The following is a 9607-nucleotide window of genomic DNA, read 5'->3' on the forward strand; positions in this document are numbered from 1 at the left end:
GTAACCAGGAGGAAGAATCTAGAGCAGAACAGACTGATCTGGATCCATGGAGGGAGAAGAACTTTAACAAGCTGTAATTTAAGTTCCAACCTTAAAGATTTGACGAGTTCATGTCTGCTGTTAAACATCATGTAGATGGAGAAACTCTGGACCCAACAGAAGGTTAACATGCTTCACTTTAGTTCAAATATTAAATGTTCTGTTCAAGATAAATACTAATTATTGCAGATGTAAATGTCTCTTGGAAGCTGTTTCTGTCCACAGGTGAACTCACACAGGTGTGGAGGATCATTAATCACCTCCAGGTTCATCAGGCTGACCATCAGCTGGAGGCGGGAACCAGGTGAGGAACAGATTTGTGAACTGAGAGAATGTTTGAGCTGTAGGGCTGAAGCAAGTTCTGATGTTACACGTGAGTTTGAACATGTGGGTGCCCAAAATAAAACACTGTCCCTTTAAGGAAGCTGTACGTTTCACCTCGTTAGGTTCTGCAGGGGGAGATTTATTTATCTGGTTTATTTAATGTTTTGTTTGCTGTTTTCAGGAAAAAACACCTCCTATTTAAAGTTCATTTTCAGTCTTTTTTTGTAAAGTCTCTGTGTTTAAAACTTCGTGTTTGGGTTTTCTGACTGACGTGGGAGGTTTTTGTTTCGCAGCGCACCCCGCTACAGTGTTGGTATCGTCCAGTCCCACGGAAGCGCCGGATAGAACCGAGAGCCGTCGAAACCCGCCGAGAGCCGGCACCGGAGGATCTGACCGAAAACGGTGAGTGCTATCGGCGTTTAACGACTTTGTATGTCCGCACCGGTAAGACCGAAGGGCTCCGGTAAACCGGGGTGGAATAAAACGGTCAACTCCGTTCTAACCGGCCGGACGGTGCCGGTTAGGTCGGACTCGTGTTGTAGCTCCGCGGCTAACGGCGGCTAGCAAACAAAAGAGCCAGAACATTTCACCGAATACCGGCGGGTCCGGTTCTAACGGAGCTTCTGTGTCTCTTACCGACAGCAAGGTGCCAGAACCGGCCACGGACGGTGCTGTGGGTCACCGGAGGCTGGTCCCTGTGTCCGGCTAGCGTTAGCATCAACGGCCGTTAGAGAGGACCGGAGCCGTTAGAAGCTGCAGTTTAATATTCATAATAATTCACGATGTTAATCTAGAAAAATAACAAGAAATAAACATAAATATTAACATTGAACTCAAAAAACCCTAAATATTAATCTAGATAAAATAATTTTAAAAACATCAATATTAATATCGAAAATAAAAATATAAATAATAATAATATAGAAAAATAAATTTTAAAAGCCCTAAATATTAATACAGGGAAATAATTTTAAAAACTAAATGATAATGTAGAAAAAAAATTAAAAACATCATTATTAATACAGAAAAATAATAGGAAATAAACAGAAAAATTAATATAAATAAATAATTAAAAATAAACATTAATATAGAGAAATAATTAAAAATAAACATACATGTTAATGTCGAAAAATAATAAGAAATATTTTAAAAGCACAGCTTTTAGAGAAACTTTGAATTTGTTGGATTTCTCTTGTTTTTGTAATTATTAACCCTGTAGGTCATAATTATTGTATTTAAATTAATTAGGCTAATCTCTAATTATTAATGCTGTAGGCCATAATTATAATATTAAATTAATCAGGTTAATCTATAATTATTAATGCTGTAGGCCATAATTATAATATTAAATTAATCAGGTTAATCTCTAATTATTAATGCTGGAGATCATAATTGTAATATTAAATTAATCAGGTTAATCTCTAATTATTAATGCTGTAGGCCATAATTATAATATTAAATTAATCAGGTTAATCTCTAATTATTAATGCTGGAGGTCATAATTATAATATTAAATTAATCAGGTTAATCTATAATTATTAATGCTGTAGGCCATAATTATAATATTAAATTAATCAGGTTAATCTCTAATTATTAATGCTGGAGGTCATAATTATAATATTAAATCAATCAGGTTAATCTCTGATTATTAATGCTGTAGGCAATAATTATAATATTAAATTAATCAGGTTAATCTCTAATTATTAATGCTGTAGGTCATAATTATAATATTAAATTAATCAGGTTAATCTATAACTATTAATGCTGGAGGTCATAATTATAATATTAAATTAATCAGGTTAATCTATAGTTATTAATGCTGTAGGTCATAATTATAATATTAAATTAATTAGGCTAATCTCTAATTATTAATACTGTAGCGGCAGAGCCTGAACATTTATTCTAGACGTTTAATAATTGAGGTAAATTCATGATGAATCCATGTAGATCTCATTCTGTTGTTCATTAAAGCATTAATAATAAATATAATAAATGTGCTGTTTAATGTTTCTGTAGTTTATTCCTGAATGTTGGTTTATGTTCACATTAGTTTAGAACAGCTGGTGGTGGTTCTCCTGAACCATGACTCAGCAGAACAGACGATGACTCGGTGCTGCTGAGAACCTCCTCCTGTAGAACCAGATTTAAACTCAGTCTGCTGTCATTCAGAATGATTCCAACATCTCTGGACTCTGCTCCTCCTGAACCATCAGTCTGGTGGAAGTCCAGGTTGTCTTCTAGAGTCACTGAGAATAAAGCCCGCCTCAGGTCCTCCTGAGCCTGAGGTCCTCCTGGATCTACAGTAGAAAATAGATGTTTGAATCAACTAGAACCTCCAGCGTTGACCCTGGCGGTAGGACAGTGTTCCATCTTATTCATGAAGTTCATGTTTCTGCAGATATTGAAGACCTTCTGGTGTCTGACAGACAGACGTCAGGATAGAACCTGGACCAGTTGGTAAGTAGCTGCTCCTTTAAATCCACCAGACCAACCAGCAGAGTCCTACAGGAGCCAAACATTTCATCTTCTTCATCTCTTCCTCCAGTTAGAGCTCAATGGAGAAGGAAGCAACGAGTTTACAGGTGAGACCAGAACATCACACAGGTGGTCCATGGTGGGTGGGCAGCTAGAAGGAGGAGCAGGAGATGATGGTAGTGGAGATGGTGGTGGTAGTGGAGATGGTGGTGGTGGTGGTGGAGATGATGGGGGTGGAGATGGTGATGATGGAGATACTGATGATGATCATCATCAGTATCTCCAGAGGTTCAGCCCTAACCCTGTTCTATGAGGTGGAACTAACCAGGACCTGGTGTGTGTTTGCAGTGCAGATAGTGAAGAACATAAAGGAGCCGTGATGCCTGTGAAGAAGAGGAAGTTACCTGATGCAGGTGATCATGAGCACAGGTGTAAACTCAGCAGGTAAACACACTGACATCTACTGGTTGAGTCTTAATCTACATCTCAGCTGATAGTTTAAAGATAGAAACATGGCCCACAAGGAGATCCTCAACTTGGATGGATGGATGGATGGATGGATGGATGGATGGATGGATGGACTATTGATGCATGGATGGGTAGATAGATGATGATGAGGACGGATGGATGGATGATGGACTGATGGATGGACTGATGGACCATAGATGGATAGATGATGATGGAGGATGGACGGACTGATGGATGAACGGATGGATGGACCATAGAAGGATAGATAGATGATGATGGATGGATGGATGTACTGAACTTCATCCCTGATCTCGTCAGCTTATCTCGACCTCACATTCGTCCCGTGAAGCCGGTCGGTGCCGTCAGGTCATTCTCTGGTAAAAGATGTCTGACTTGGTTCCATGAATATGCTGGACCCGGCACAGTGGTCGGACCCGAGGCCATGGCGAAATTCTGTGAGGACGTCGGAGTGGAACCAGAGAATGTGAGTCCACCTGAGCTTCAGCTGAAGGTTCCATCTTATAGTGTGGAGGAACACAGCAGCTGATGTAGATCCACATCACAGAACTGATGAAATTCCAACATTAGAACTGTTAGCTTCTGTCCAGTTCTGCAGAATTTACTCCATCCAGGAATGAAACAAAGGAATAAAAAGAGACGGAATTCCTAAAAATCAGACAACATAAGAAATGAGGCAGAATGTAATGAAACAGGAACAAGAACCTTCATCTACTGGTGCTCTGCAGTCTGAGTTCCTCCGAATATTCTATAACCTGTGGATACCACAGGGTTCAGGTTGGTCCAGATGTTTCCAGCTGGTCTAACCACCTGATGTGTTGTCTGCTGCAGGTCCTCATGCTGGTTTTAGCCTGGCATCTGGAAGCAGCTAACATGGGCTTCTTCACCAGAGACGAGTGGCTCAGAGGGATGACAGTATTACAGTAAGAACACTTCATTTCACTTTCAGGTTCCTGGTGGTCACCTGACACTCACCTGACACTCACCTGAGCCTCACCTGCTTCCTGTCCTGCAGGTGTGACTGCACGGAGAGGTTACAGAGTAAACTGGACTACCTGCGCAGTGAGCTGAACGACGCCGCTGCCTTCAAAAATATCTACAGATATGCCTTCGACTTCTCCAGAGTGAGTCCTGCTGCTGGTTCTATGGAGCGCAGGTCAGGGTTTCAGTGAGGAACAGTCAGACCATTCTCGCTACAGAATGATAGAGGTGCAGTCAGACCATTCTACAGCCTGTTGATCAGACCTGCCTCCTCTGACTCCTGTGTGTCTTCAGGATAAGAACCAGAGGGTTCTGGACATGGACACAGCTAAGTCCATGCTGGATCTGCTGCTCGGGCGAACGTGGCCTCTGTTCCCAGTGTTCCACCGGTTCCTTGAGGTAAACCGTCCGATCTGATTGGAGGCTGAGTAATGAGTGTGGTTATTGGTGGAGAATAAAACTCTCCTGTCTCCTGCAGCAGTCCAAATATAAAGGCCTGAACAAGGACCAGTGGTACAATGTTCTGGAGTTCAGCAGAACCATCAACCCTGACCTCAGCAACTACGACGAAGACGGAGCCTGTGAGGTTTTATTCTCATTATCGTTAGATTTATTCTCATTATCGTTAGAATTATTCTCATTAGCATTAGAATTATTCTTATCCTTAGAATTATTCTTATCGTTAGAATTATTCCTATCGTTAGAATTATTCTTATTGTTAGGATTATTCTTACAATCCTTAGAATTATTCTCATTATCGTTAGAATTATTCTTATCGTTAGAATTATTATCGTTTTCGAATTATTCTTATTATCCTTAGAATTATTCTCATCGTTAAAATTATTCTCATCGTTAGAATTATTCTTATTATCCTTAGAATTATTCTTATCGTTAGAATTATTCTCATTATCGTTAGAATTATTCTCATTATCGTTAGAATTATTCTTATCGTTAGAATTGTTCTTGTCATTTCTACCACTAATGCTATTTTATTATCATTAGTTTATAGTAGAAGTAACTTGATGACTTTATTATGACAACAATGATTAGAATTACTACTAATACTAATAATAATACTAATAGTAGTAATAATAATAATAACAGCAATGAAAATAATGATGGCTGGACAGTGGCTCGGTAGTTAGCATTGTCATCTTGCAGCTAGAAGATACCCAGTACGTGTCCCAGCCTGGTTCTGGTTTTGGTCTTTCTACATGAGTTCTTAAGGTTCTCCAGGTTTCTCCCACAGTCCAAAAACATGCTGAGGTTAATTAGTGATTCTAAATGTTTGTCTCTGTGTGTAGCCCTGTGATAGACTGTTACCTGTCCAGGTGAACCTTCACCCTCAGTCAGCTGGGATAGACTCCGCCCCCTATTACCCTGATGAGGATTAAGTGGTGGATAGATGATGGATGGATAATAATAATGTGTGAAAGACTGGTGCTGCTGGATGAGTTCATTATTAAAATAATAATAATAATAATAATAATAATAATAATAATAATAATAATTATTATTATTATTATTAATTATTATGAATGTTTTCAGGGCCGGTGCTGCTGGATGAGTTTGTGGAATGGAGGAAGTCGTGTTCAGCGTCGTAGCAGACAGTCATCATCTGGACACTAAAAGGAGGAAGGAAGTGAAGGTGGAGGAACCTGTGATGAAGCTGCTTCCAGGTGAACCGACCCTCCAGGTGGACTCACCACCAGCACAGAAATGAACTCATTTATGTTTTCTACAGAGTTATTTTTCCATTTTGTGTCTTGTTTATAGATATTTCAAAGTAATAATAAAGGAGAAAAAAACATTCATTTTAATCAGCACAGATTTAATTATCATGAACTCAGTAACTGATCATCCTGAAGATGCTCACATCTGACGGACCAAGTACAGGTAGCTTCACCTGTTAGCTTCACCTGTTAGCTTCACCTGTTAGCTTCACCTGTTAGCTTCACCTGTTAGCTTCACCTGTTAGGAGCAGTCTGAGCAGGATAGTGGAAGTGAAGGGGGGAAGGAAGCTGTGTGTTAGCATCTGTTAGCTTCTCTCCTGCTCTCCTCAAACTACATTCTAATCCTGAACTACAATAGAGCTGCTCTCATTTCCAGATGTTCCTGGGATCAACAGACCCCATGCTAACATGCTAACAGGTCAGGTGGTTTGGTGTGAATGGCTTCAGGACCAGGATGCGTTCTCGGTTCTTTGTAGTTCTCAGATGAAGACCTGTACCCTGACATGTTACCTTATATCTCCATGTGGAAACGCTGCCTCACGTCACTCTCCGTCTCCTTCCTGTCCAGCGGTGATGCCGAGGCGGCGGCCATTATGGCGTTGAGGCGTGTCAGAGAGAGCGATCGCTGTTTGAGCCTGGGGGTGGGGCTTGGGTCCTGGGGGGCGGGGTCAGGAAGGTGCTGGTACCGCTGGCCGTCGTCGTCGTAGTTGTACAGACAGATGACCCGGCGGCCCAGCCGAAGGGCAGGAGCCTTATGTTTCACCTCCTGGTTTTTATCGGCTTCGGTTTCTGCAGAATCTCTAACAGCTGTCTGACCATCTTCATCTTTCTTCTCATCATCATCATCATCATCATCATCATCACTGTCCTCTGTTTCACTTCCTCCATCGACTCCCACCACATAGAACCCACTAGTTTCATCAGACCCTTCAACCTTCTCCTCATCAGACCCTTCAACCTTCTTCTCATCAGACCCTTCAACCTCCTGCTCATCAGACCCTTCAACCTTCTCCTCATCAGACCCTTCAACCTTCTCCTCATCAGACCCTTCAACCTCCTGCTCATCAGACCCTTCAACCTCCTGCTCATCAGACCCTTCAACCTCCTGCTCATCAGACCCTTCAACCTCCTGCTCATCAGACCCTTCAACCTTTTCCTCATCAGACCCTTCGTCCTGCTTGTGATCACATCCCTGTAGATATTCAGCGGTTTCTTCGTCTTTCTTGTGTCTGAAGCTTCTCTGAGGTTTTTTGGGAGGAGATGAGGTTGTCGATGAAACTGTCTCCATTTCCTGGTTTTCACACATTGGCGGCAGGGTTGTCATGGCGACCTCTGGCCCGTGGTCCGGTATGTCAGGTTGGCGTCGCTGTGGTGACTTTAGCTTCATGGTGATGGCTGTGAAACACCTGAGAGGAGATGGTTGGAGATGATTTACAGTTAAAGCCGTTGAAGATTTACGTTGTAGAGAAATTCTGACAAGATTTAAAATAAGGAATTTTAAACTGAACAGCTTCAACCTAACCCTGTTGGTTCATAGGGGTCTAGATGTTCACGGAGGTCTAGATGTTCTAGATGTTGGTGTTCATAGAGGTCTAGATGTTCATGGAGGTCTAGATGTCCTAGAGGTTGGTGTTCTATGAGCAGTTACAGGTTTATGAGTATCATCTCCATCTGAGCATCACCTCAGTTCTATGAACTCACCTGAGGACCTGGGTTCTGGTTAAAGCTCCGGCGCTGAAGCCCATAACAAACGTGATCAGCACTGAAGCAGCCACAGCTCCAGCAAACAGCCTGTCTGAAACACCCTGCTGCTTCTCTGGACCTGCAGCCTCTGGATCTCCAGCCCTTCCTGACGTGTGGACCTGCAGCTGGTACGGCTGCAGCCTTTTTTCTTCTTTGAGCTGCAGCAGACAGTAGTAGAAGCCGCTGTGCAGGACGCTGCTGTTGGAGATCAGCAGGCTTCTGTCAGGCTGCAGGACGACAGCGTCACTGTGGAAACCAGGACGCTGCAGGTCTCCAAAAGGAGTGTGCCAGAACCGGAGCTCACCTGTACCTGAGAGGAGATACAGGTGAGCAGCTGCAGGATGGATCAGGAGTCCAGACTTCAGATAAAAAACAGCTTCAAATGTTTAAAATATGTAGCAAAAGAACACTGAAGCTTTCCAATAAATCTACCAGAACTTCCTCAGAATATCTGGTGTTCAGACTGAGACACCTGGATGGATCTAAAACTGATCTGGGGTCAGTTTTTACCAGAGTTCTGCTAAAAACTGACCCCAGATCAATTTTGCATCCATCCAGATGAGAACCAGAATGACATGAAATTTGTCCTGAACGACTCAAATGAACCAAAATTACAGGAAATTTGCTGAAAATGAGTTGAAAATTGACCTAAATTGCATGAAAATGATCCAATTTCTGAGTCAATAGTCGAATAAAATAGAATAAAGTGGTTCTGATCAGAAATCAGATTCAGTGTTCAGACTGAGACACCTGGATGGATTTAAACTGATCTGGAGTCAGTTTTGATCTGAACTCAGATGTTTTTTTCCTCCTAAATGTCATGGTACTATCTGCGGGACTGATGAAGATCTGAAAAAGTCCATTAAAAAGTGATAAATCTGGACCGTCCTCTATGGACTTCAAGGACCTGGAATGTTCTAAATGAGACTAAACTTAAAGACTGGAAGCAGGAAAGGAGAACGTCCCCTGGAGAAAGTTCTAGAGTAGACCTGCCCACAACTGGACAAAGTTCTAGAGTAGACTGCTCTAGAACTTTCGCCAGGGGACGTTCTCATCTATGGACTTCAATGACCTGTATGGAGATATTCCCAGTATGAAAGTAGAACTCTGATCATTGATAAAGTTCCAGAAGGTTCTGAGGAGGTTCTATCTAGGTTTGGTTGGTTTTCTCTAAATAAAGTCCAAACTGACCGTTGTTCTCTCCACATGTTAGAGTCAGCTGGGTTCCTGGTGGAGCTTCTAAGCTGCAGGTTGGTTCCACGGTTACAGACGTTGGTCCTCCAGCCGTCAGTGTGACGGTTAGCCAGCTACTCAGCACGGTTAGCCAGCTAGTTACCATGTTTACCTGCAGAGGAGATCAGCTGAGGTTTATGGTTGATATGTAATAAAAACAGCAGCTGTCCGTCTAGACGGAGACTTTAAACACTTTTGTCAGGTTTAGAGCTGCATCCTGTCACAGTTCTCTAGTGTTGACTGGACCCACTGGAAGGTTTCCCGTCTGTTCCTCCACATCTGCTGCATGGAAGCACAAAACGAGCAGCTGTGAGGATTTACTATCTGAATATTCCACTTTAACTTCACCGTAGAGGATCTAAAACCACAGCTGGAGAAGCATCCACAGGAGTTCTGCTGTTTTAAAGTGAGTTTTCAGGTGAATCAAACGCTGAACGTTCTGAGATAAAGATCTAAAGGTTCCTCTACCTGCTGGCGTTCTGTCGTCCATCTGACGCTGCTGCAGGATCCTCCAGTTTAAAGTACGTCTCCTCACATGACTGCTGTTAAACATTAAACTGATGCTGCTGCTGGTTAACAGACCATCAAAAGCT

At 42.2% G+C, this 9607-nt stretch overlaps 2 protein-coding genes across 13 annotated transcripts; one reads left to right on the forward strand and one right to left on the reverse strand.

Moving 5' to 3' along the window:
• Nucleotides 1-319: 319 nt before the first annotated feature.
• On the forward strand, nt 320-6125 carry dcun1d5 (DCN1, defective in cullin neddylation 1, domain containing 5 (S. cerevisiae)). Of its 9 annotated transcripts, none has more exons than XR_008602131.1 (11): nt 320-412; nt 657-765; nt 2762-2820; nt 2909-2945; nt 3187-3282; nt 3625-3790; nt 4156-4247; nt 4340-4480; nt 4600-4704; nt 4787-4886; nt 5854-6125. XR_008602131.1 is itself a non-coding variant. In XM_023261908.3 (11 exons), exons 5-11 carry the CDS (start codon nt 3218-3220, stop codon nt 5907-5909), a joined length of 693 nt encoding a protein of 230 aa, XP_023117676.1. In that variant the 5' UTR covers nt 322-412; nt 657-765; nt 2762-2820; nt 2909-2945; nt 3187-3217; the 3' UTR covers nt 5910-6125. The 9 variants fall into 9 exon arrangements, 7 of the variants coding, with proteins under 7 accessions (XP_023117678.1, XP_023117676.1, XP_054867840.1 ...); XR_008602130.1 differs by having other exon boundaries at nt 322-412; nt 4784-4886; XM_023261908.3 differs by having other exon boundaries at nt 322-412; nt 4340-4448.
• LOC111563031 (mitotic apparatus protein p62) lies at nt 6120-9553 on the reverse strand. 4 transcript variants are annotated; one of them, XM_035944290.2, is made up of 4 exons: nt 9483-9553; nt 8973-9126; nt 7740-8085; nt 6120-7444 (listed from the first exon to the last, which is right to left on the reverse strand). In XM_035944290.2, the coding sequence occupies exons 2-4, from the start codon at nt 9118-9120 to the stop codon at nt 6550-6552; spliced, it is 1389 nt and encodes a 462-aa protein (XP_035800183.1). In that variant the 5' UTR covers nt 9121-9126; nt 9483-9553; the 3' UTR covers nt 6120-6549. The 4 variants fall into 4 exon arrangements, with proteins under 4 accessions (XP_035800183.1, XP_035800181.1, XP_023117681.1 ...); XM_035944288.2 differs by having other exon boundaries at nt 7740-8115; XM_023261913.3 differs by having other exon boundaries at nt 7740-8091; nt 9483-9552.
• Between the last annotated feature and the right edge of the window lie 54 nt (nt 9554-9607).

Source organism: Amphiprion ocellaris, chromosome 7, assembly GCF_022539595.1.
Source record: "Amphiprion ocellaris isolate individual 3 ecotype Okinawa chromosome 7, ASM2253959v1, whole genome shotgun sequence".
Taxonomy (NCBI): domain Eukaryota; kingdom Metazoa; phylum Chordata; class Actinopteri; family Pomacentridae; genus Amphiprion; species Amphiprion ocellaris.